The sequence below is a fragment of the Terrapene carolina genome, unplaced genomic scaffold, assembly GCF_002925995.2.
Source record: "Terrapene carolina triunguis isolate 2854851 unplaced genomic scaffold, T_m_triunguis-2.0 Scaffold67, whole genome shotgun sequence".
In the NCBI taxonomy this organism is placed as follows: Eukaryota; Metazoa; Chordata; order Testudines; family Emydidae; genus Terrapene; species Terrapene triunguis.
Window position 1 is genome coordinate 29,913,876 of NW_020664418.1, and position 27,966 is coordinate 29,941,841.

Here is a 27,966-nt window from a genome sequence, read left to right on the forward strand (position 1 = left end):
AAGCAGCTTTCAAGTACCTCCATGGAAAATTTCCAAGGTTAAGTGAAGCTAAGATAAAGGAAGGTGTCTTTGTTGGTCCTCAGATTCGTGAACTTCGAGATGATGCATTTGACCATGCACTGCGTGGCAAGGAAAAGACGACATGGAAAGCCTTCCAGTTAGTGGCAATAAATTTTCTCAGAAACAACAAGGCAGACAACTACAGGTTGTTGGTGGAAAACCTCCTCAAGGCATACAAAAGCCTTGGTTGCAACATGTCACTAAAGATACATTTTTTGCACTCTCATCTAGATTTTTTTCCACCGAACTGCGGAGCAGTGAGCGACGAGCACAGCGAGCGATTTCACCAGGACATTGCAACAATGGAGAAACGCTATCAGGGCAAATGGAGCCCATCAATGCTTGCAGACTATTGCTGGACAGTGACAAGAGATGCTCCATTTAATGAATGCAAGAGACAAGCCAAGAAGCGCCGAGTAGACACTGAATAGGACTAAACTATGTACATAATAGTTTTTTGCCTTTTGTTTCATAATACATTTTATTTATATAACCCTTTTGCTGATTTTTAAAGTGTTACATAAACAGGACAGGTGAAATATTATCATGTAAAGCAACCATAAACACATGAAAAGACCTAGGTTTACAATTTATGATTAAAACTCTACTATCTACACAGTATACATAGACATAAAATGTAAAAACTTAAATATCTTAGAAACAGTAGCCAGTTGTTTTAATTGTCATATTTGAATTCAGCACATCAAAATACGTAATAGCACATTTTATCTCTGAAGCAGACGACTTCTCAAAAATTGTAGACCAGTGTTATCATTAATCATATTCAAATTTAACAGAGAAACCCAGAAAACCAGTCAGAAGTTGGAAAAACCAACTTAAATTATTAGCATTTCTCTTCATTGATCTGCTTTCTCTTAAACAAAACAATAGAATTTGAGTTGGCAACCACCTTGGCATTTACCAGAAGAGCTTTCATCTGGCTTATTCTTAACTCTACTCTATACTGTCATTTTTATACATTTTTTGCTTTGGTGAGGAGCCTTAGTGACATCCAGGGCAAAAGCAATCTTTCATCCAGAATGAACCAGTCTCAGACCTATATAAGTACCCTCTGTTCTCCCAAAGTAGGATTTTTGCAGGCTGGCAAGGAAGGACCAAAGACCTGACCAGCCTGTTGTCAATTATTAGCAATGGACTTAACTTTGCCTCTTACTTCTGATGCATTTCCACCTCCTTTAATTATCTGCTCTAAGAGGATTTGTTCTGCTGACTAAGCCACTGCATTGGCCTCTCAGCAAGAGCATAGACCAGCTGGACGCTCCAGGTGATCACAGACCCAGGCCTCTCTCAGAATACTACTTCCCACCAAAATAAACCAGTAATGTCCATAAAGCACTCTTTCTTACACAGAACTCCTGGAGGTCTACAGCCGTGAAATATCATACTCGATTTAGACTTGGCATCAGATTCTTCACAAAGTGTCTTATTTATGGGTGTAATATGCTCACATTCTGAGGTGGTAGTATTTTTGCACTCATGTTACATATGATATGAGGCAGTGGAGAATCAGCCCACACTGACAGTAGTGGGCTTCTGGGCTGAATTTGGTTTGCAATTTCTATTAATTTCATACCCACTCTTCTCATCCAGTTTCAGAATGGACTACTTATCATAGTTCATTTCAAAGCAGTCTCCTCCTCCCACTCTCCATCCTAGGCAAAAAGAGGTCATAGAGGGGTCCAGCACACCAAGATGACAGTTTGAACTCAGGACATAATGTGTCTTTGCTAAAACACTTTACACTAGCTAGCCCCAAATGGCCATTTGTGTGCCATGTTCAGCTTGTTGCTCCATCGTTTGAGGGGCTCTGCAGATGGGACTGGATAACCCCCTACAGAAGGGTGGAGAGATTTGGGAGAAGGGCTAAGGCTACAGCATCAACACCATGTTAGTTCTCTCCACATACACATTATGAAGTGCTGCCTATTTGATATGCAGTTACAAAAGAGTTAGGTGCCTAGATCCTAACAATTTGTAAAACAATGCTCATTTGTGCCATGTTGAGGGTACATCATGCCAGACCTGCAGGTAAGACTAGCTTTCAAGCCGCGTACTCTAGTCAATCTAGCCAATTTTGCTGTCCCATGCATTTGGGACAGACATGGCTTAATTTCTTCCCTATGCCTATGCGCTTCAGGGAGCACAGGCTATGGTGATAGGGCAGGACATGAGGAGCCCCTTCCTTCCCCATGTGACCTGTTTATGCATGTGGAATAGGAGGGCATAATCTGACCCTGTATAAGCAGGGCTCCAAGCAGTGGCCAAAAGAGAAAGGGTACCTTGAAAATTTGCTGGTACTCTTGGAACATTATGCTCATAGCCATGCTGTTTTGTTGCTGTGTGCGGTCAATGAAAGCAGTAATGCTTATTTATAAATTAAAGATCTTCACCCACAATAACTGAATTTTCATTGATTGGATGTATAGAAGCTACTACTCATCTGCCTCCAAACATTATAGTCTCAATACATCACATTTGTGACCTTCCTAAATGTAATATTACAGGATACTGCTACAGTAGGAGATCCAATAATACATCACCTAGGGTTTGTTTCCACTACAAAGGGAGTTTTGTTTTCTATCTGGGCAACACTCAAGTTATCATAGGCTGAGGGTGCAACAGAAACCATTTAAAACTGGGGGCAGGCACACAGGCCACAATATAAATGGTGACATCTACCTAAGTTACAACGCAGCAGGTAATTCTCATTGTACAAGTAGTGAAACGAGAGTCATTTTTTGCTGGCCATGTTTTATTTGTCTTTCTTTAAACAGGGGAGCCAATAATACATACAGTATCCCAAAAAACCCAAAAAAACAACAAAAACAAACAAACAAAAAACAGAAGGTAAAACAAATTTCCAGAAGACCAAGATGCTACATGCTACATTTAACCTAATTTTATTCATGCTTGTTTTGGGGCTGGGAATTATTCGGTAAAAACATACAGTAAAAGCAAAATGTCTCACCATATAGAACTTTTAACCTACATTAATAATGTACCTTAATTATTTCCATGCACACAACTAACGTTACAAAATTTAAAAAAAAAATGAAGACAATTAAGATTTCTAGGAGCATTTTATAATAAAGCAATTCCTAAATTTTTGTAGAGAGATCAAGCACCCCCAAATTACAAATTCCTATACACAGTGAGTGCTTTACTTGAAATGAAAACTTAAAAAAAAATAGATGTATTGGACAGCCTTAGAATAAGCCAATGTTATTATATATTCAGCTATGTGGGCAATAAACCATAGTGCTAAACAAAAACCTTATCTGCCAAGTAACTTCAAAAATTAAGTTGACTTTCTGTAATTACAGAAAACATTTATTTGTTAAAATAAATAAAAGTGCCACATATTAACACTTCACTATAAAGAATGCATACCAGAACATTTATAAATATTGAATGATTTTTCAGGAAAAATAGCTACTATAATAATGCTGGCTAAAGAGAAGTGCATAATGAGAAGCACTATGGGTGATTAATGTTTTGCCACATACTGCTGTTACCTTGAGGTAGATAACACATGCGTACCAAATTCTGCATTCATTTTCAGTTGCTGCTGGTATCATGTGTCTAAGAAATGTTTACAGTATGAAAAACTAATACACGAATGAAAAAATGTTTCAGGGAAAAATAGATATTTTCATGCAATTATGTACAGTCTCACTGTGTAAATTTCAAGGCAAGGTTCTTTTTTCTGCAAAACATGGACAACTGTTTTACTGACAGAATGTTTTTACTTGGTTTAGTGCATTTTTTTGTTTCTTCCTACATTTTGCATTATTCTGCTCTATTCTTTTATTTTGTGTGCAAACGACATGCCAGTTTAAAAACAAAAAACTAACTCATGTATAGAAATTAATTCTGGATTGTAAAACTGATGGTAAACAGAAAGCTAATGAAATCCATACCAAAATTACACCATCTGATTCAAGTAAAAAAATTACTTACACTAGTAATAAAAAAGACAAAAACATCTCATGAAGAATACAAAAAAAATGTCTGCTGAGTGTTTTAATTTAGATGTTTCAGAATGCTGCTGTATGTTTTATGGGGAATTTGGGGAGATGATTTCATAGCAGAAGGTGTTAATGTGGCCTGAATTGATTTAAGTGGTGAACCAACAGGACTGTGAAACTGAGGGATACCTATAGCCTCTAACTGCTTGTTAAAGAGAAACTCCCCACTGTTACTAAGAAAGCTCTCTTCTCTTTCCTTTTCCCCAAGCTTCCCATCTTCTACTGGCTCAGTTTCTAGCATTTCTGTATCTTCTTTCTTACTAAAGAATTTGTCCAAATAACTGGTGTAAGTGTTTTCTTTTTCAATTTGTTCATCTTTCCTGACTTCACAACAAAACTGATCTATGAGGAAGCACTCCTCCCCATCACTTACAAACTGGCTATCCCAAGAAGTTTGGTACAGCGCTTCCAACTGTGCCAAGTTGGCCATTCCTTTTTCCTGTTTCTCTCTGCTTACTGACTTTGATATTAAGGCTTTCAATTCCAGTTGGGACACTGAGCTATTCAAGTCATTTAATTTATCAACATCAGTAGACTCATGTTGTAAACTAAGTTGAATGGTTCCTGCTATAAATGAATCAAAGTCAAACCCTTGATTCTTCTCCCTTTCTTTTTCAACAAGCTGCTGTGATGCTTCCTCAAGAGCTATCTGAGCTTTCACCAATCCATTCCTTTCACATTTTGACTTGCCTTTCTTATCAGACTTTTCTTTGCTCTGCTCCTTCCAGTTAGAAAGATCTATAATAAGCTTGGGCTCATAGTAATGGTTAACTTCACTATCTCGCCAGACTAAGTTATCTAGGTATGAAGATGACCTCATTTTGTAATTACAAGTGTGGCTACATTCCAGATCACAGTACTTGTTTTCATGGTGGTCGGGATATTGCCAGCAAGGCTCAGTAGAGAAGTGTGTGTCAAAAGCAGGATCCTCCAGATACTTTTCACGATCTCCATCCAAATATTTGCGAGGATCTACTTGCACTTCTTCCTCATCAGTGACATCAGAAAGAGCCCTTGGATCACGCTGAACTTCATCAGCTTCAAAGTTATTATGAATAGGCCAGTCATGATCTGAAAACTGACTTTCATGGTATCTGTAATAATTAATTTCCTAGAGTTAGTGAATGAAAATAAACCTTCTTGATTACAAATTATCCCAGACAAAAAACAAACAAACAAACAAACAAAAACGCTAGACCATTTACAATTCAACATATGCAAGTAATTTCTTAACTGAACTGGGCGGTCTCTGTATTTTAGATTTTTAAATGCATCCTGAATATGGTAATTTATACATGCATGTCTTTAATAATTTTAAATCCCAGAATATAAATCACTAAAATATGAGATTTAACCCAAATTAAGAATCCCCCCCACAAATATTCTCCTATCAGAAATGCTATTTTAAGTAAAGATATTTTTAAATACGACTATTGCAATTCTATGCTTTTACTAGTGTATTTACTGAATGTAGAATATGGAAAATTTGCATTCCTGACCAATTTGTCTTACTGAAGAAAGTTAAAAAAAAATTAATCTTAAAAGCCTAGCAGACTGAAAAATAGTCAGTCTTTGTTGTGCTTTATATTGCAGCGGACAATTATAAAGCGCATAACGACTAGTTACAGAGACAAGCTGTGGGAAAATACATATCCTCATGTTAATTTAGAAAAATCAATTAAAATACAATTGGGGTTTCTGGGGAGGTGGAGGGGGAAGGAGGAGGAAAGACTTCTCACCATGGGAATACTTATTCCTGCTTTCTGCAGAGTTCTACTGCTCTTAAAGTGATGTACTCATAGCATCTCAGATATAGCCTCTTACTTTAGATTTAAGGGAGATGTCATGATTCAGCGGCACAAGACAATTCATTAATATCTAAACAAATTTGGAATAAATTTACCTTTCCCAATTATAAATATGGCTGTGACTTTCATCCATGAGCAGAATATCATCAACCTCATCTTCAATGTGAAAAGGATGACTTGAAATGGGCTCATCCGTTGGAAAGGAGTAAATGCTCATATAAGAATGGGACAAAGCTTCTTCTGCTGTCAATCGATCCATGGGACTAAATGTCAAAATTTGCTCCAGGAAGTCCAGTGCTGGAGAGTAAAACCACATCAGTGATCAGTAATTAGAAGCTGAAAATCTTTATTCCTGAAACAATTACACCTGGGGATTATAAACACACTGCTTTATTTTACACATGTATGTCTATGTCAAAGACTGTTGAAAACATTGAGACTTAAAGGCTACAGAATGATTTTAAGACAAAGCAACCAGGTGATAAAATCAATGTGGACAAAAATCTATACTGTAATCTAAATTCCCTCTAAGCTGCGTGGCCATGCAGCAAGCTATCAAGGGTTGCGCAGGCAGGGAGAGGCACCTCTCGCCTGGCCCCAGCCCCAGCCCCTAGAGCTGCCACACCCGGGCAGAGGTGCCTCTCCCTGGCCTCGGGCTGCTGCGGCAAGAGAGGGCTGGGGGGAGTCCTCTCTCCTCACCGCAGCCCTGGGGCAGCCTGCACCCCAACCCCCTCATCCCCAGCCCCACCACAGAGCTCACATCCCCAGCACCCCAACCCTCTGCCCCAGCCCAGGGCCCCCTCATGCACCCCAAACCCCTCATCCCCACCAGAGCCCACACCCCCAGCCAGAGCCTTCTTCCCCCCTGCACCCCAACCTTCTGCTCCAGCCCTGAGACCCCTCCCACACTCCAAACCCCTCGCCCCCACCCCCACCACACATCACCTCCATATTGGTGCACATAAAATTCATTCCGCACATGGATGTAAAAAATTAGAGGGAACATTGACTGTAACTATAAATCTGGAAAGGCAGAATACAGCAATAAGTGGTGATTTTTAAAAGAGAATTTCTTATTAGTTTTAAGTTAATCGAGTTAGCATGGTCTAAATCAAGCTAGCAAGTGCCCCTGACTTCTACCAAGGAATGGTCAAAAAAAAAAAAAAAAAAAAAAAGATTCAAAATGTTTTGTTCAAGCAGGAATACTTGAACCAAAACTTTTCTATTTTGTCAAAATAGTGCCTAAAATGTTTTCAGAACAATTACTGTATACTCCTGAAGCAATTACATCATTCACATGCTCACATTCACATCCTTAGAGGATTAACGTCTCAACAACCCCCTCCGCCCCTCAGCATTATTTGAATGGTCACAAAGATATCCCCCCTCTTTCTATGGCTCCCTGCAAAGCCATGCAACACTCCTCTAGCACTGACGAAGTAGCTATAATAAAGGGATACAAGATGCTCCATTTCTCACAAGGGCTGGAAACAACTGCCTCCACAAAATTCCTATTCTGGAGAATGACCAGGAGTCAAACATGTGACGTCATATATAGTATCGACCCTGCCATCCATGAAAACAAGCTTAATACATAACCAAGTTGGTGCCAAAAATGTTCACTGTAAAGTTGTCAGCTATGATTTTTACGGTTTTTAATTTACAGGGACTAAAATTAGATTTTTTTCAGAACCACTTACCTTCAGGACTGATGCCTGGAAGCAGCTGTGTTAAAGGTTTGTGCGGCTCAGTCATATCATTTTTAATGTAAACTGGGATTACACTGAGAAGCTCCTGACGGTCCTCCTCATGCACAACAGGAATTGACTCTAAAATCAGCTGCATCTGTTCAAGTTCATGTGCACCTAAAAGTTAAGCAGACAAGACAAGAAGTCAGTTATGTTCCAAACAACTTTCTTTAATTTCTGACAAACACATGAGCTCAAAAGTAGTTTAGTACACCTAGAAGGAATTAGTGTAGTATGGCTAGATATTAGCCTATTATGTCTTACAGAGTCTTAAATTTCTGTACATCAAACTCCAAGAATATGTCTCACCACTTGTTTTTTGCCAATATCCTGCCCCCTCCAGCTGTTCCATTTTGCTTACTCAATAGTTCATTCAATATCTGGAGCACTTTATGTTCCGTGCTCCTCTACCATCAGAACAGCGATGATTCATCTCAGCTTTTAATTACTTTAACATAATTCACGGACCCACCAATTGATCCATTTGAAGTACAATTCGGAACTGAAATCTTGCAGTAATGTCAGGAATGCTATTACAATACATCAATAGCAGTTGATTAAAAAAGTGTTCCACATAAAATTCGTACAAATATTGTTTTTTATTTTTGAAGTGCAGTATTAACATTTAAAATAGTTAATGAAGTGTACTTATGCATATTAAAAAGGCAGCCATGCAACACTGCCTTTAAGAAGACTATTCAAAAACCAAGCCTATAAATATGGGACAGCAGGCATAAACACAAAACGCTTACTAAATTAGAAGGGAGCTTTTCCACTGACCAGCTGGCCATGACTGTGAGGACGATGACGATAAACCCCTAGCAGGAGCCATTCAGTAGTAGGGTGGCCCCCCTGTGGCCAGGCCCAGGGACTCCTCCTCGCAGTCCTGGCCAGGATCTCTGCTCTGCCCTGCCAGGACTGCACCCTCCCTCCCGCACCTTCACAGTTTGGGTAGAGTGTCAGCAACACCCTGGCTATGCAGGGAGCCTTTTGCAGCCCTGCTGTCATGGAAGTGAGCAAGTGGGTCCTGGCGGTACAGATCAGACACTCCCAGCCAGGACTGCAAGACCCATGCCACAGGGGAGGCTGCCCCACTGTGAATGGCTCCTACGCAGGACAGCCCCCACACACTCCCAGCTGATGAGGGAGCGAGCAGATCCGCAGAGGATACCTTGCACTGATGCAGTGCCACTGACACCTGATCCCTTTAGGCACAAGGTGCAAGAGGGAGACAGAGCACTGACTGCTGGCCAGGAGAACCCCAATAGGAACCATTCATCAGCAGCGTGGCCTCCCCTGCTGCAAGGGACTCATCCTAATAGTCCTGGCCGGGAACCTCTGCTCTCCCATGAAAGGACCGCAGCTTTCCCTGCACCTTGCCCCTTCAGGAGTTAGGTGTCACTGGCTCTGCAGCTTTGCTGTGATGGCCCCACTCGCTCACTTGTCAACAAGGCGTGTGGCACTGGGAGCTGTTCCCAGCCAGGAACTGTTCAGCAGTGGGGTGGCCTGCCCTGTGATTGCAGGCTTGTCCTCCTCCTTGCAATCTTAGCTAGGGGTCTTGCTGCACTGAGCTGGGATGACTACAGCAGCCACCCTGCATGTTGTGCCATGGAGTGGAAGGTCCCTTGGCCATGCAGGGATCTAGTCCCACTGTCAGTGCTGGTAGGGAGCCCATTGCAGCCCCACTGTCAGAACTGGTCGTAACTGCTGCAGTCCTGCTGCAGCCTCACCGAGCTGTGGTTACCACAGCAACATCTTCACAAAATGACTCCTGGGCATGGTAAGTTCCCATGGTAACAAGGCAGCTTCCTGAAGCACAGATATCTAAACCACAATTTGAGCCCCACCCATATTTACGTTTTCTGGCATTACATTTCACTATGGAGATTGGGGGGAAGGGGGAGACAGAAGTGACAGATTTATTTAAATCAAATCACAAGCACTTCTTGTGGAGTTATGTTAGCTTATTTAAATGTATACATGCTTAAGTATCCTTAACATATTTGTATATATACAAAAAACGTAGTTTTTGGGAATTAGTTTCTGAATTCTTTAGTTAGGCTGTACCTCACTTGCCTGGGCTGACGAGCAGCAGCTGCTTTTGTTTCTCTCTCAGTCTATTTAAGAATTTGCTTAAGAAAATGAAAGATCTTCTCTTTTCCCCATTCAAGATGAACTATTTATTGTTTAAATATTTGCTTGGAAATGTGAATGTATAACTGCTATTAAAAATATATTACTTCTGTATTTTACACTACTCTTAAAAAGCCTTCTAAAAATTCCTTTATAGTCATAATCAACTTTCTTCCCGAGCCCCAAGTATTCTGGGATGTCTACTATTTCCTCTTTCATTGAAGTTGCTTTCTAGTAAGCAGGATTCTGAGGGATAACTTGGAAGCACAGACAGGCAATGAACATTAAAAACCTCAGAAGAACAGTGTTCCAATCAGAAAAATAAATTAATGTCTTGATATTAACATGTTAAATACAACTGTTAGATACCCCTCTAGATTTTCCCCTCCTCCCATTTATCTAAAGACATTAAAAGTTAGCTTCCTGAAAAAGAGAGAAGTAAAGATGATACTAAATTAGCTTCCTGAGCTAGGACTTAGCGGGAGTCTTTTCTAGTTGCTTCTTTATCTGATCTCACATGTAAACAGACATGCTGAACTTGGGATTTTCCCTATAAAGGCTGAATCAAAACTTAAGTCTGGATGATGAATAATGTATGTTTCCAGATATACAGGCTTACAACTCCACCTTCTTATGATTTACTCTTAACTTTTTTAAACTGACACCACACATGAAGAAAACATGTACAAGTATCCTACTTGGTGGCAAAACAAGAGAGACTCATATATGCATTTGTATAGCCTGCGGCCACAGGATGCATTAGATACAAGAATCCCACACCTGCTGACAAAACTGCACAGAGCTAGAAAGAAAAAGTCTTTACCAAGAAATTACGGTCAGATTTTCAAGCAAGCTCAGCTACTTCCCCTTCAGACACCTAAATGAAGTGGCCAAATTGTTAAAAGTGCTCAGCTGCTAACAATTTTCCATTGAGAACAATTAGCTCTCTCAAAAATTTGGTCCCAATTGTGGGCACTAAGCACTTTTGGAAGTTTGGCTTGTAGTGGTTTTAATTTGGACATTACTGTATTAGAGAGAGAAAAAAAACTGCATAAGCCTTTTGCTTGTGCTGTGAGGGTAACTGCAATTTCACAAGATGAACTTTACAATATTGTACAACACACCTCTTTCCAGCTACAGTGACATTTTCCATTAGAAGTCATTGGCTTTTCTAGGAAACCACCTCTTAGCAGACTACAAACAGACAACAGCATTAAGCTCTCATTAATGCACCCAACTCTGTGCATCCCCAACGTAAGTGCATCCTATATTTTTTGTTATACCTAGTAAATATGAAAGAGCAGGGGTCGGCAACCTACGGCACCGTGCCAAAGGTGGCACGTGAGCCGATTTTTAATGGCATGCCGAGGTCCGAGCCACCGGCCCCGCTCAGCCCGCTGCCGGCCTGGGTGAAGGGAACCCTAGGCCGGTAGCGGGCTGAGCGGAGCCGGCAGCTGAGACCCCGGCTGGCAGGAGCTGGGGGCCAGAACCCCAGACTGGCAGCGGGCCGAGCGGGGCCCTGGCACTGCTCAGCCCGCTGCCAGCCCAGGATCCCGGCCTCTGGTCCCGCTCAGCCTGCTGCTGGCCTGGATGGACGGAACCCCGGGCCGGCAGCGGGCTGAGCGGGGCCAGCAGCTGGAACCCCAGCTGGCAGGAGCCGGCCGCCGGAACTCCAGACCGGCAGCAGGCTGAGCCACTCAGCCCACCGCCGCTCTGGGGTCCCGGCCGCCGGCCCCGCTCAGCCAGCCGCTGCTCTGGGGTTCCGGCAGCCGGCCCCTAGAAGTGAAAGTAAGGTGGAGCGTGCACTCTCGGAGTCGGCCGATGCTGGAACGCTGCGCTGCAGCTGGAGGCACAGCGCGTGTCACGCTCCCAGCTGAGGTCCTGCTGGCTGCCAGAACTCTCCTGCAGGCGGCCCCGTGCACCGGACTAAGCAGCATGCAGTCAGGCAAGTGAAAGGGGCTGGCGGGAGGCGCGGTGGAGGTGTCCGCGTCCCAGCCTGTCCTGCTGTCCCTCTCTCACCACTATGGCTGGATACCAGGGCACTACAGTCACGTGCCGTCCCTGGGGCGTGCACAGCTGTGGCCCTTCGGGGGGGAAGGGGAAGGGAGCGGCAGGCCAGGGAGTCTTCTGCCGCCACCCCCCATTTGCCTGCAGATGCAGTGCCCCCACACAGCTGGCCCACAGCTCCCTTGGCAGGAACAGCGTGGGGCAGGGACCCATCCACCATCCAGGTAACCCGGCTGCAACCGGGACTGTCCCAGGCCAGCCCCAAGCCCCCGGCCCACAGGACTTCCCCCCTACATACACACCCCAACCCCCTGCCCTGAGCCCCTCACGCCACCCAACCCTGACTCCTGCACCCCCCATGCTCCCAGCCCTGACTCCTGCATCATCCACATCCCCACCCCCTGCCCTGAGCCCCCCGCACCCCAACCCCCTGCCCTGAGTGCTCCGCCCCACACCCACACTCCCTTTTCCCTGTAAAATACATTGTTGAAGCTACCATGCATTCGGCACTCAAAATTAAGCTGTACTGTAGCATTTTAAGAGATATATAGCAGCCAAGCTTTAATCTAAATACTTTTTTTAGCCCACTCTTTTCATGTAATAAAATAAATGTCTGGACTAATACTCAATCTTGATATTTAAATCAAATCAGTCCAAGATAAAGAACAAGTCTCAGTCTATGGGCATAGCAGAGTGTGTAATGGTGAATCTGTCTGTAATGGGATGTCATGGTTTCCAACCATGTCTAGAGGGCAAAACAAATGTGAACAGCTGAAAAACTCTCTCTATGGAGGGTAGAGTAGATTGAACTTGCCAGTCCATAGACCGTGGAGGAGGAAAGCATGATACAAAAGACAAAATGCAAGACAGTGTCATCTAGCCAAGTGGGGAAGGGGTAGGGTGTTCTGAAGCAAAGTAGAGTCGTCTGGCCCACATGCAATGAGGTTTGGTTCACTGGTCAGTAAGCAGAATGTGGAGTGAGGCAAGAAGTGGTTTGTAGCCCATAAGGAAGATGTAAATAAGTTAGGGTGCACAGATAAAGTAAAGTGGAGGCGGTCTATAATCCATAAGTGATAAGTATTCTGAGGCCAGCTTAAGGCTGAAATTGAAACTACAAATATGCACGGTTTGTCCTTTGATTTTTCAAGAAAAATTGAACAGACAATGGAACGAAGATGTAAAATTAAGCTACCATTATGAAAGACATCAAGACAAAAGAATGGAAGCATACGAGTACATGGCTTTATGCTTTTATTTATGTAATAGTTTTGACATAAAAAGGGCCAGAGCATAATCCTAGGATCAATGTATATTAAAAATGTAATCTAAATTCTAGTGATGCAACATTGCTAAAATATTTTTAGATTACATTTTTAATATACAGATTCTATGTTTGTGCTATATTAAACTGCATCGATGAACGCAAAGCACCAAATTTCAGGACTTTGTGTTACTGACTCAGACAGCTCTGATGGAAAAAATGCTACATTTCTTTCACTCATTCTCAATAAGCTAGAGGCACATTATATTTCCATTTTTTGAGTATTAAATATTTTGCTTCCAAGAGACACTTCAGTACCCATTTCTCAGTGCTCACTGGAAGATTTAATACATCTATTAATTCCAGGACAAACTTCTGGAGAGAGGCAGATCTCTATGTAACTTCAAGTTCCTAGCGATTTTCAAAGATATGACATCCAATTAATGGCATTTTAAAGCACAAAATGCTCTCAACTTAACTTTTATATTGATGCCTGAAGTTAATAATAATGCTGTAAGGAAATTCCTATTATTATTATTATTATTTTTTTTTTTTAAGTGTATGGAAAACTTGTCACACTCCTAACTCAAACAGCTGAATGGATTTTGCTTGTACTTTTGTGAGACCTGTATTTCATTAATTGTACACGTGTTAGTTATACTGACAGAAGTTAACTCCTGAGTTAGTGTAGTTCTCAGGGAGAGAAGTAGTTTGCATCCCATGTGATCAGAAACATTAATGGAGGTTACAAGTTTTGCTGGCAAAACCACAAACTCATAAGGGCTGTGAGCCGCATTAAATTCAAAGGGACATATCCTACCCTAAACAATGTCCTTTCTGCACCAATGGAGCACCAGAAGTGGGTTATAAATAAGGCTACGTTTTAGTCACGGGTATTTTTAGTAAAAGTCACGGACAGGTCACGGACTGTAAACATTCGCGGCCCGTGACCTGTCCATGACTTTTACTACATACCCCTGATTAAAACTTGGGGTGGGGGCAGCTTGGGGGGGCCAGACCAGGGGGGGCCAAAGGTGCTGGGGGAGGGGGCGGAGGCCCATGGCCGAGGGGGGTGCCAGGTGTGCTGGGGTAGGGGGGAGGCAGCCGGGGGCACCATGGGTGCTTGGGGGGGGGGCGGGAGAGAGGGTTGGCGAGGCTGGGGCAGGCTCTCTACCCTGCTCTTGAGCACCACATGCTGCCTCTGCTCCACCCCACCCCGCCCCAAGCCCAGTTCTGCAGCTCCCATTGGCTGGGAACCGTGGCCAATGGGAGCTGTGGGGGCAGTGTCTGCCGGCAGAGGCAGCCCATGGAGCTAGGAAGAGCTGAGGGAGGGGAGTTCCTCTCGCCCTTCCGGGGAGCCCCCCCTAGGTAAGCACCTCCCCGCGCCCCAGCCCTGAGCTTCCCCCCCCCCCAGCAAACTCCGGCTGCTGCAGGGTGAGATGGGGGCAAGACTGCCCCAGCAGCAGCCGGTATGCCTGGGTGAATGACAATCAGTACGCTACCAACCTGCAAAGAGGGTTTTCCCAGTCAGCATTTCAGCAAAGATGCAACCTGCAGCCCACATGTCAATGGCTTTAGTGTAGTTGTTAGGAGAAAGTAAGAGACGGGGTGATCTGTACCATTTAGTAACCAATCCCTCAGAAAGATGGCCCTAAGAAAGAAAAAAGAATATGCAAATAAGATTTCTTTAAGACAAAAAAAATTATTGTAATCCAAGCCTCCAAAGACATTATACCATTTGATCACATGTATCATCCTACCGGTTACATTTAGTGTACCATGCATACCAATACTGTATATTTTATAAGCACACTAAACAAGTTTAAATATTGTTTGCAATGAGCTCCAAGTTTGATCTCGAAAGGGCTATTTTATACAACCACCTTTAAAACAGAGTTAAGTCCAATGGTGATTGTATTTAATCAATGACTTGCAACTTGATTTACATGAGGTAATAGCTCCTAAAAGTTCCTTATTTCCAAATGTCAAGTTAATGGAGATAATAAACAAATCCCTTCTGAGACATGAAACAAGAAACAGGAAGATCACACTATACTAATAAATCCCAGTGAGTCGTCACATTTGTACATTGGGGATGCACAGATATTTTAAAATAATCTAAAGTTCCTGTAATTCTACATCTATGAATTGCTCTTAAAACCTAAGTTGTGCATTTGTTCATCTAAATACTGCTTTTATAAATACTCAGAGTTAAATTCCCTTCCTGGTTATGTGCATGCAATCTCCCCCTGGAAGTAAACAAATTGTCTGAGGGCTTAACCTGCCCCCAAAATATTACATTTATGAGGATTAAAAAAAAAAGCAGCACTCTCATCCACTGCATTTGCCAAAATTTTAAACACTAACTCTGGATTATCTCCCATGGCAAGGTTACAAGTAAATTAGTTAACTAAAGTAGCATGCTCAGAACTTTCAAAAGACCAGATGAGATACAAAGCCATCAGAGGTGAAAAATCTCAATGTTTTTGGGGCTGAAGGCAAGACATTCATGGTACACTAGCAGCCATTAATGCCCGCCTATGGAGATAATGACATTTTAACTTGGGCTATGTCTACACTAGCACCTTCATCAAAATTGTCACTCAGAGGTGTGAAAAAACACACCCCCTGCCCCAACAACAAACGTTTTAACGACAATAGCGCCAGGGTGGACAGCGTTTCATCAGTGGGAGCTGCACTCCCAGCGACAAAGGGCTGGTCCACACTACCCGCCTGATTCGGCGGGTAGAGATCGATCTTCTGGGATCGATTTATCGCGTCTCATCTGGACGCGATAGATCGATCCCAGAAGCGCTCCCCCGTCGACTGCGGAACTCCTGCTCGCCGAGAGAAGGAAGCGCTGTCGACGGGGGAGCCTGCCTGCGCCGCGTGGACCCGAAGTAAGTAAATTTAGTTCGATCTAGGAAACGTCGACTTCAGCTACGCTATTCTCGTAGCTGAAGTTGCGTTTCCTAGATCGATCCCCCGCCCCAGTGTGGACCTGCCCAAAACTACCACTCCTTGTTGGAGGTGGCTCTATTATGTTGCCGGGAGAGAGCTACACAGCGCACCTTACAATGGTGCGGCTGCAGCTACACTGCTGCGCCGTTGAAAAGTACGCAGTGTAGACATAGCCTTACTCTGCCAGCGTTCTTAGACAAGCAGCAAATGCTGCAACTTTGTAAAATACTGTGAGGAAAGTTAGTTACCAATCCAGGATAGGCTTAAGAAACTTTCCTCTTGCACCAACCCTGCCCATCAAGCACTTATATTATAATGATGAATACTACTAAAGTACCTAGACAAAGAGAGACCAATCTAAGATGGATAGGCTATTGGGATATCACTTTTTAAAAAGTGAATCCATCTCTCCACAAACCTTATGGGAATAATGAGGATCCATGATCCGTGCAAGACCAAAGTCGCCAATCTTCAGCACCAAGTCTTCAGTATTAATGAAAAGATTAGCTGGTTTGAGATCTCTGTGCAGAACGTTTGCAGAGTGAATATACTTGAGCCCACGTAGCAGCTGGTACATGAAAAGCCTGGCATGTTCTTCCAGTAAAGGGCCCTGCTCTAACAGGTTAGCCAGATCCGTCTCCATGTACTCTTGAACAATGTAAACACAGTTCAGTTCCGTAAGGGAGCCCACATCATCCGTTAACTGGCTTCCATTGGGACCAAGAATTTCAAATACTTTCACAATGTTATCATGGTCAAGTCTTCTAATAATTTTAATCTCACGTAGAGCATGTTTAACACTCTGAGGATCTGTGAGGACAATTTTCTTGACAGCCACTCTTTTATCACAGTCATTATCGACAGCAGAAAAAACTAAGCCATTTCCACCACAGCCCAGTGGTTTCAAGTCCATATATCGAGAGCCCAGATCAAAACCATGAATGTTCATGAGACTTTCAAACTTTTCTGCCATTTTGAAATTCTTCACGTTTCTTTTTCCTCTTAAGCTACCAAGCTTCTGTAAATACGTAGACACTCTTCCACTGGTATCTGAAGGAAAGATCTTACAGAAAGGGAGAAGAAAAACTCGGCTTTGACTGCAATATGTTTTTTTGACACACTCATTGCATTATTAGCCAACCAGGCCTGTTGTGTCCCCTTAAATTTAGAGCTGACAAACGCTATAACTCAAACTGAGCGTAAGATAGAAAGATTGCAGCATTCATAGTTCAAGGAAGGTGCAGAATCTCTGCAGACATTAAAGAAAATACTCACAAGAAACTCAAACGAAATGAAATGACATACTATGCACTCAGCTCTACCATGTAACTGGGTAACATTTAACAAAAATGTGAATAAATATGCACATAATAGACTTCTATTAACATCCTCCTCCTCACAGTGCAGATACATTCAGTGTTGGACTGGTCCTGAGCAGCGTCATTCTATGGTGCTGGTAAGCACTATGTTTTTTCTTCCTTTTCTTCCTCCTTTGTTTACAGTCTAGTTAAACAGGAAACTGGCAGATCTTGATTTACAAAAGTTGCCTTCTGCTAATGATCAGGTGGCTCCAGCTCACCACAATCACAATCAAAGCTACCATCCATTTTATTCCGTGACAACCTGGAGGGGAAATAAAAAAAAGAAAGAGAGAGAGAGAGAGAGAGAGAGAGAGAGAAAGAAAATAGGTCAGTGTTTCTATACAAAAGACTTTTAGACTGCTTCAGACAAGTTGTAGGTCATTATTTGAGCACATCACCTGTAACCACAAAAAGGACCACCACCACAATTGTAGAACTAGAAATAATGCATACTTTTTATGCTCTTTGAGGATGAAGTGACATTAGCCTCCCCCCCCACACCCAGAACCCCTCCACTGAGCCCCAAGCACCCAAATCCCCACCCCACTGAGCCCCCCCATCCCAGTGAGACCCCCCATCCAGACTCCTTGCCGAGCCCCTACACCCTGCATCCGGACCCCCACCCTGCACCAAGACCAGTCTCCAACGAGCCCCAACCAACTGCACTCAGACCCTTACCCCACCGAGCCCCATTTCCCATACACCCAGACCCCCACCCCACTGAGCCCCACTTCCCCGCCACCCCATCGCGGAGCCCCCACACCCAGACCTGCCGAGTCCCATTCCTCCACACCCAGACCCCTTCCTGCTGAGCTCCAACCACCTTCACCCAGACCCCCCTGCAGATTCCCACTCCCCCTGCATCCAGAACCCTGCAACGAGCCCATGCACAGATCTCGCTTAACCCAACCCTCCCTGCACCCAGTCTCCCCACCGAGCCACCCGTACCCAGACTGCCCCACACAGAACCCTCTCACCCCATAAATGGATCTCCCCACACTAAAACCTTCCACACTTGGATCCTGGTGGGCTGAGCCTGCTTGCCCTATCACTTTTTCTTGCCTCAAGGGCGAGTGAAGGGGGGGAAGGGAGTGGAGAGGAGCGAGTGGTGGGCAGCAGGGGCCTCGGGGGGGGAGGGGGGAGGGAAGAGGCCACAGTCCAGGAACGACAGCCCCCCCCCCCCCCCGATTTCTAGGGAGCTTCCGGCGTTCACGTAGCCTCCCCAAACGAAAGACTCCCATGACACCTATACCTAGCAAGCATAATGAGCCCCTTCCGAGTACGGGCCCGGTGTGGACAGCACCACTGGGAACCCGGTACTGAGCATTAAAGGCACTGCAACCGCCGAACTGAATGTGTTAGAAGTAGGGCTGTCGATTAATAGCAATTAACTCAAGCAATTAACTCTAAAATTATTTGAGATTAATTGCACTGTTAAACAATAGAATACCAGTTGAAATTTACTAAATATTTCTGGATGTTTTTCTACATTTTCAAATATACTGATTTCAATTATAACACAAAATACAAAGTGTACAGTGCTCACTTTATATTATTTTTTATTACAAATATTTGCACTGTAAAAATGATAAACAAAATAAATAGTATTTTTCAATGCACTACAGTACTTGTATGAGGTGAAATCTCTATCATGGAAGTGCAACTTAGAAATGTAGATTTTTGTTACATAATTGCACTCAAAAAAAAAAAAAAAAAAAAAAAAAAAAAAACCAATGTCAAACTTTAGCGCCTACAAGTCCACTCAGCTCTACTTCATGTTCAGCCAATCGCTAAGACAAACAAGTTTGTTTACATTTACGGGACATAATGCTGCCCGCTTCTTATTTACAGCGCTACCTGAAAGCGAGAACAGGTGTTTGCATAGCACTTTTATAGCCAGCATTTCAAGGCATTTATGTGCCAGATATGCTAAACATTCGTATGCCCCTTCGTGCTTCAACCACCATTCCAGAGGACATGCTTCCATGCTGATGACGCTCATTAAAAAAAAATGCGATAATTAAATTTGTGACTGAACTCCTTGGGGGAGAATTGTATGTCTCCTGCTCAGTTTTACCCGCATTCTGCCATATATTTCATGTTATAGCAGTCTCGGATGATGACCCAGCACGTTGTTCATTTTAAGAACACTTTCATTGAAGATTTGACAAAATGCAAAGAAGGTACCAATGTGTGATTTCTAAAGATAGCTCAACCCAAGGTTTAAGAATCTGAAGTGCCGTCCAAAATCTGAAAGGGATGAGGTGTGGCACATGCTTTCAGAAGTCTTAAAAGGGCAACACTTCGATGCAGAAACTACAGAACCCAAACGACCAAAAAAGAAAATCAACCTTCTGCTGGGGTCATCTGACTCAGATGATGAAAATGAATATGCATCAGTCCGCACTGCTTTGGATCATTATCGAGCAGAATCTGTCATCAGCATGGACACAATTCTTCTGGAATGGTATTTTTTCTTTTTAATCGTGCGATTAATAAAAGTAATCGTTTGACAGCCCTAGTTAGAAGGTATTTATATATTGATGCAGTTGAATTTTGTGAGAGTGGTGGGCTAGTTTTGATGACGTATTGTATGGTGTGTGAGTGTAGCCTTAAAATTATTTTAGTGAATTCTGAGGAATTTGAGCAACCTTAACCGTAAACAGATTAAGTGTTTTTTAGGGCTCGTAAATTGAATGGAATACTGAGAAATCATTCAAGCAATATGTATGTTAACCCTCTAAAATTGACCTGCTGTATGTAAAATTTCTAAACACTTGTTCTTGTGCCCCAAAGCCCATTTTTAGTTTATAACAGAACATATGAGGACCTTTCCTAAGGTGTAGTCAACTATCATCAACTATCTTCCTAACACCTTGATTGTTAATTCAATTTGCTTTTACCTTAGAGGAATTTGTGATGTACATCAGTAATAAAATGACAGTCATTTGCAAAGACAGCTTCATTTTGTCAACACGCAATTCATCTACACAATCTAACAGGAAATCTCAGTCAGATTACTCCCCGCAAATCAATTCAACTCACTGAGGGTTACCTTTCCTTTATATATTTCTAAAATTGTTATGGAAGGATCATTTTTAAACTTTAATTCATTCAAATCTTTCATTAGCTCAAGATCCAACGTCATCTACATATGTACTTCTAAAATTTTAATATTTCAATTCTTTAGGGTCTTTTTTCCCCCATAAATAACACCGTTGTCATGTCACTGCTCCGATTTTTTCTATGTGCAGGCAATAGACTCTCTCAAACCCTGTTTGATACTGCGTCCAGAGTCCATACTTTAGCATGTTTCACTGAACAGGACAGGAATAGGAAAGAAGATACTTGGTCAGACCTTTAGCTAGGAAACAGAGGTAGCAAGCAAAATCTGCTTATCTTCCCATCATCATTTCATGGTTTGCACGGACGTGACAACACTAAAGAACGTCAAAAAGCAGCAAAAGCAGCTGTATTAACTTTATGTGAAAAGGAAGTTGCAGTCCCCATTCCTGCTCTCCCCAAGTCTCATTCCTAATCCCATTAAAAATATCATATCAGGTCATGCAATATCCTTCCTCTGCATGACATACTAAGACAATTTTCATAAGAACTCTGTTAAAATGAAAACAAAGGAAATATAAGTTGGGCTACCTGAAAAGGAAGTATGAAAAAACACTGGAGAGATAGGTTTCAGAGTGGTAGCCATGTTAAGTCTATCAGAAAAACAATGGAGGAGTCCTTGTGGCACTTTAGAGACTAACAAATTTATTTGGGCATAAGATTTCGTGGGCTAGAACCCACTTCATCAGATGCATGAAGTGAAAAATACAGGAGCAGGTATAAATAAATGAAAGGATTGGGGTTTCTTTACCAAGTGTGAGGTCAGTCTAACGAGATAAATCAATTAACAGCAGGATACAGGGCTGGCTCCAGGCACCAGCTTGTCAAGCAGGTGCTTAGGGCGGCCGCTCCGGAGAGGGGCGGCATGTCCAGGTATTCGGCGGCAATTTGGCGGACGGTCCCTCACTTCGCCTCGGAGCGAAGGACCTCCCGCCGAATTGCCACCGCAGATCGCGGATTTTTTTTGGGGGGGGGGCTGCTTGGGGCAGTCAAAACCCTGGAGCCGGCCCTGGAAGGATACCAAGGGAGGAAAAATAACTTTTGAAGTGGTAAGAGAGTGGCCCATTACAGACAGTTGCCAAGAAGGTGTGAGTAACAGTAGAGAGAAATTAGTATTGGGGAAATAAAGTTTAGGTTTTGTAATGACCCAACCACTCCCAGTCTTTATTCAGGTCTAATCTGATGGTATCCAGTTTGGCACATGATGGCATGTATCACATTGGAGAGTTAAACATTAATACACAGTCAAGTCACTAGACTTTCTAGGCCTCAGTTCCCCATCTGTAAAATGGGAACAGAAGTATTTCCCTACATCATAAAGTGCTGGGAAGATAACTATATTAAAGATTGCGAGGCACTCAGATACAACAGCAATGGGAGCCACAGAAGCACTTCAGATAAATAGATATACAAGCATTCAACCATTTGAAAGGTGTCTTGCAGTTAGTGTGCCTTAACACGGTTCTTTTGTAGGAACTAACTCACTGGACTACCATGTTATAACCCTCTTTGTCCTACAACTGCAGTGATGTTAACTGCCCACGTCACCTTGAATGATCTCTTACAACATGTTAACTCCTTATGCTAAACAATCTGTTCAACCTTGTATTGAGCTGTGACACTCTGGGTCCCTTTTCCCAGATGTGAAGAAGAGATTATGTAAACTCAAAAGCATGTCTGTTTCACCAACAGCAGCTGGTACAATGAAAGATATGACCTCACCCACTTTGCCTCTCTAATATCGTGGGACCAATACGGCTACAACAACAGTGTAAAATATGTTATAAGTCAGTCACCCTTGTCCAAAATGTTAAAAAAAAACAAAACAAAAAACAAAACAAAAAAACGGTGGCTTCTAATAATGTGGTGGAGATACTCAAGGTCTTTATCACCACATAAACATAGCTCACACCAATGAGTAAGAGGAAGATGAGCCACAATTCTGACTATAATAAAGTTTTCAGCAAACAAAAATCCAAAAATTTTGCCCTTAATCATTAATTCCCTATTATCTTTTCTCTTTACCTGCACATTTTCCACCTAGAAGGTAAATACATTAAGGACTAGCTTGATAGCTTTTTCAACAGTGCATCACTGTGCTCAAATTCTGTAATGTGCTCACTGCAATCACCTCTTGGATTGGCTCTGGATAAAAACTGGCAGTTGCAAGCTATTCTCTTCCAGGAATCCAGGTTTCATCATACTTTTGCCTCCTCTAGTGGCTGGTTAAGCAGCAACACCGCATAAAATTGTTTTCCCAGACAAGTTAATAAGTACAGTGTTTTATTGGACCATAAGAAGTGAAGGGGAGGAAAAAAGATTAAGGAAAGTTGGGTTTAAAGTCATTGTATGCTCTTGTCAGAGTGAAGGGACAATAAGTTATCTGGAACTTATTAGGCCCTTCCCACTCCAACCTCAAAGTAACCTCAAATGGTGACGCAAGTTTGTTTTTCTCCGAACAGTAACAAATTTACAGTTTCAATCGTGCCTTTTATGTTTTTACACATAAAATTGAAGTTTTTAATAAGAGTTCAAACTTGCCAAGAATGACATTTATTAAACACAAGTCAGTCAAATCTGGATCTCATATACAATACAAGGCCTACATTTTGAAGAGTCAGTCCAATTCCCTGTCTTGAGACTCCGTATAAAAGGATAAATATAAAAAAAGATTGCTTTTCAAGTAGCTATCTGCAGCTACTAATTCTTTTTTCAAGTTGCGACACAGATACATTGAACAGCTATAAATATTTGAGAATGCAGCACATATAAAAGATATCTTCACGCTAAATATAGTGCAGTATAGGACATAGTACAGTGCACTCTATTTGTAAGTATTACTGGTATAAGAATCAACCCCATATAGTGATCAAAACCACTGGGACAAAATCATTCCTATACTAATCTATACTCTGCTTGCAAGAATAAACTGCTCATAATAATCAAATCATCCAGGACATCTGTGATTCTTATACAAGGAGTGCATTGTATAAGAGACTAAGGGCCAGATTCTGCCCCCTTACACATATTGAATAGAACTACTTAAGTACAGTACTGTAGTTTTAGCTAGACTATTTGTGATACCAAGTACTACTCAAGGTGATCACACTAAGTAGGACTCTTACAACTCCAGCCCTCTCCCGCCCAAAAAATAAATTTCAAGTAAATGAACGAAGGGATTACCATCTTTGTACAGCCATGTTTTACAGGAAGGTTAGTTTTGGCCAAACAAAATTGCTTTTTTCAGAAGTCACCTGCCAGACCATCTTCCTTGAAATTGTCAGCCCAGCAGAACATTAACACAAGCAATGTCATGAAGCTTAATTCAGTTTGCAAAAGGTCTTTTAAATATCTCCAATTTCTCCCCAACTGCACACTACATCAATCTTTACATTTAAATATAATAAATGCTACAGACAATAAGACACTGCTGTAAAGTATTACACTAGATATTTGGGTTTGTTTTTTTCCCCAGGGATCCCAGTTACTGAAAAAAAACAGCTAATTTTAATTATATAATCATTTAGTTACAGCTAGAGTAGTTACTCATATGGAAAATACAAGACTAAGAAAGCTTTCTTTAGTGACTCTATTACACAACCTGAAATGCCCTGTCCCTTAAACTGTAAAAGATTCGGTGCACATACATATTTTTTTTTTAGATCAGCCACGTTGCAGTCAGTAGGCAGAATGAGTCATCACAGAATTGCTGCTTTTCTAAACCCTCCTACTTACTACTCCCTACATGGTTTAGGGAACTGTATGCTGAGAGTCAGCAGATGTTACTATTAGTTTACTCTCAAAACTAATGGACAGATATAAAAAAAAATGCATTTTTCTTTTTCGCGCAAACACCAATATTTAGAGGCCCCATTACTGTAATTTCATGCAATAGTCAACATTTCACACACAGAAGCTTCATTTGGTAAACTCTGATAATAACAATTTTGCAAGGTGGCTGTAAATTCGTTGCTTTACTGGGACATGATTTTCAACCAGAGTCTCGAGAATAAATATAAAAAGACTGATCACAAGAGCATATATTCAGTCAGGCTTCTGGCTGCACATCTAAATTCTAACTGTAGTTTCCACTATCCTTTTTCAAAAAGTATCAGGTTGTATTACTGCTCCCACCTAAAGTCTATTTCCATTATCAACCACCACCTTCTGGAATTTATAGCTAGATTAAAAAACTTGTTTTGTGAAATAAAAATATAATACATTTTTTGCTGGTGGTAGCACCTAGCATAATGTTTGCACTGGCTCGATCAGAACCTTTTTTCACACCAGTTAATTTAACCATTACAAAGTTGATCAAAAATAATACTGTATTAATGTAACAAAAAGTATTTTCACCATTCACAGTTGCTTTAAACATTACTGTATTTTGCCAGTTTGATCCACTGTGCCCATTTCTATTAATTCACAATCATGTAAATTGTGCTCTTTTGTTCTGTAATTTAACTACTTATAAACAAATAAAAAAAATCAAATAACTTCTTTCCCCTCACAGGGTCATCTAAGGTCCCCTGGGAAGATCCATGAACGCTTCTCACCTCAAGATTGTACCTGCCATCATCCTTCTGAATACTGATAACTGGAGAGGACTCCTTTTAACTGAGTGATGGTCAAAGGTACCAGAAGGATTTCCTCAGCTACCAAAAGGCACAAGGCACTGTTAACTTTGGAAGCAAAAGACGCTAGACAAAATCCTAGTCCCATTACTGAAACCAATTGACTTCAGTGAAGCCAGGATTTCACCCCTAGAAACTAATGTCTCAATTGGTAATACAAAGCGCTATGATACTAGTTTGGCGCCTCAATTTTACCAACTGCAGGCCAAAGCTTTTGTAGTGTATTTTAATTTTAAAAGAAAAGATAAGCCACCAAGAATCTATACATTTTAGTTCACATTTGTTTTTTTGTTTTTTATTTGCTCAACTGATCCTTTCAAAGACCATTAACAAGGAAAACTGTCATTTCCCTAATGGATTGCATTTTTGTACCTGTTGAACAACCCACCCATCCCGTTTCCATGAGTGAAAGATAAGATCTGTATTAAAAACCAGGCACTATTCATAGACGCACAGCCTTCCAATTTCGTGGGTCCCCAAAAGGGAGACAATTCTAACTACCAGGAGCATTACTTCTGCCCCATACTGGCTCTCTGCCATGACTGAAAAATTTTAAGATAGGTGACAAGAGTAATGTTCAAAAGACAATTCAGCACTGACCTTGTACCTGCCACCTATTACACCTGACTTGATATTTGACAAGCTATCCTGCCCGCGAGCCACTACAGCACATAAGAGGTCTACCTTCAAACGTCCTTCGATTCATTTGCAGGCAGAGACAAAGCCCTACCATTACACAGCTTCCTCCATGGCAAGGGCCCCCAAAGCGCACTACCAACTCAGTAGCGACACACGCTCCTTCCCGAAGGCAGCCACCTCTGGGCTGGAGCCCAGCCGCTGTCTAACAGCGCACCCTGGGCTCAGGCCAGGCGGCGGGTGCGGAGCGCCCCGGGGGCTAGGAGCAGCGGGGACAGCCCCGGTTACTGCTCGCCAACCCTTCCCGTAACGGAGCAGTTGAGTCACCCGCTGCCCACATGGGAGGCGCAGCCCGGAGGAAGAGCCCAGGGCAGGCTGCGGGTGCCCCGCGGCCGGGGTCGCGCCCCGCGGGAAAGTACGATCCCGGGCGGCAGCCGAGCCAGGCTTCCCCGCGCCCCTTGGCCGGACCCTTCCCCCCGCGCTCAGGCGCAGAGAAGCCCCCTTCCGGGGAGCGGCAGCCCGGCCGGCCACGCTGCCTCAGCCCGGTGGGCCCCGCATAGCGCCGCTGCCCCGGGGACCGGAGTCTCCGCGCGGGGGGCGCCCGCCGGGGGTGAGGGAAGCTGGGTGGCCTCGTCCCCTCCGCACGCGGGGCCGCCCGACCTACCCCAGGGCCGGCTGCCGCCCTGCCCGGCAGGGGCACGTGCCCGCCGCACTGCGGAGGCTCCCGGCCCGGTCCCGCGGCCCCGCAGGGGGGAGGGGACCCCGGGCAGCAAGGAGGGAACAAAGCGCCTTTGTGCGGCCAGGCCCCGCGCGGCGCGCACTGCGGCCTGGCCCCCGCCCGCTCGCTCGCCGGCCGCACTCACGGGGCTTCCCAGGCTCATTGAGGGGCTGCGCTGCACAGGCTCCTGCACCGCCCGGCCCTAACGGCGGGCTCCGCTCCGGTTCCCGGCTGCCTCGCTACCGCTCCAGCCGCCGCCATGTAACCCGGCTCCAAGGGTAGAGAGGGGCGGGCGCCGGCTGGCTCCGCCTACGTGGGGCGAGGGGCGGGGCCTAGGCGCCAACTCCGCCTCGCGGGGCGGGGCGGGGGGTTGCGGGAGCGAGAGAGGGTGATTGCGGGAGGGGGCAGGGCCTAGTGGGGGGCTGCAGGTGGGAAGGACGCGGGTATAGGCACAGGTACGGGGGGCGGTCCCGTGGGGTAGGAACGGATGATCGGGGAGGGGCTTACCCTGGATTGTCATGAAATGGCTGGGGCACAAATGATTGGGAAGTGGGGCATGGCTTATGGTAGCAACAAGGGGGCAGAAACAGAGGAGGGGAGGCAGGTTGTGTGGATTATGAGGGGCTGGGTGCACATAATTGAGTTCACAGGCACGTCTCTATACAGATTACAATGAGAGCAAGGCAGTCTTGCTGGAACCGACTGGGGAGCAAGGAGAGGGACTGCACCCCAACTACAGGAGTGAAACAGGAGAAGGATAGTGCTAGAATAAACGGAACAGCGGTAAATCACTTGACCCAGCTGGGATAAAGTCAAAAGCTCAGTAGTAATTTGAGAATAAAGTAAATCAACTGATAAAAACTCACAATCTTTTCATGAAAATTGGTTGTTCTAGGTGCTGTACAGAGCCCCAATCTCCCCTTCCCGCCTCCATAAACTCCTTCCTATAATAATCCTTATCAGCACCTGGCTGGACCCATTTACTTGTCTCCAATTGCCTAGCAATGTCTGTATTTGAACCTCCTCCCCCACATCTATGTACTGTACAAGATGGCTGACTTCTCCCACATCATTATATACTCTCCCACTCCAGCCCTCACACTTCATGTTTATTACTTGAAAAGAATAAGTGTCTCCTTATTACACACTGTGGTGAAGACCAATACAAGCAACATCCTTGGGCCTTGTTTACAATAGAAAAAAAGTTTGCCCTCCTGCTGTAGAGGCAGTTATAACGGCCAAACCCCTTTGGTGGGTATCAGGTTTCTTTATACCACTATTATTGCATCAACACTACACTAGGGGTTGTATCTATATTACAGGGGTGGCTAAACTTACTGGCCCTCCGAGCCACATACGACAGTCTTCAGAAGTTCGAGAGCCGGGGCACACCTGCCAGGGCTCGGGGCTTCAGCCCCGCAGGAGATGCCTGATGGGGCTTGGGGCTTCAGCCCTGCTCCTGCTGAA

At 43.5% G+C, this 27,966-nt stretch overlaps 1 protein-coding gene across 2 annotated transcripts; it reads right to left on the reverse strand.

Annotated features, from left to right (window-relative positions):
- Positions 1–800: 800 nt before the first annotated feature.
- MAPK6 (mitogen-activated protein kinase 6) lies at positions 801–26,784 on the reverse strand. Of its 2 annotated transcripts, none has more exons than XM_024199733.3 (6): positions 26,645–26,784; positions 16,446–17,650; positions 14,573–14,717; positions 7,618–7,782; positions 6,013–6,214; positions 801–5,203 (listed from the first exon to the last, which is right to left on the reverse strand). In XM_024199733.3, exons 2-6 carry the CDS (start codon positions 16,998–17,000, stop codon positions 4,105–4,107), a joined length of 2,166 nt encoding a protein of 721 aa, XP_024055501.1. In that variant the 5' UTR covers positions 17,001–17,650; positions 26,645–26,784; the 3' UTR covers positions 801–4,104. The 2 variants fall into 2 exon arrangements, with proteins under 2 accessions (XP_024055501.1, XP_029766618.1); XM_029910758.1 differs by lacking the exon at positions 26,645–26,784 and adding an exon at positions 25,068–25,154.
- Between the last annotated feature and the right edge of the window lie 1,182 nt (positions 26,785–27,966).

Coding starts and splice junctions, on each gene's coding strand:
- MAPK6 (XM_024199733.3), bottom strand. CDS start 17,000: ATGGCAGAAAAGTTTGAAAGTCTCATGAACATTCATGGTTTTGATCTG. Junction 14,718..16,445: donor ATCCTCATTATTCCCATAAG/GTTTGTGGAGAG, acceptor TTTCTTTCTTAG/GGCCATCTTTCTGAGGGATT. Junction 5,204..6,012: donor CATATTTATAATTGGGAAAG/GTAAATTTATTC, acceptor TAATTATTACAG/ATACCATGAAAGTCAGTTTT.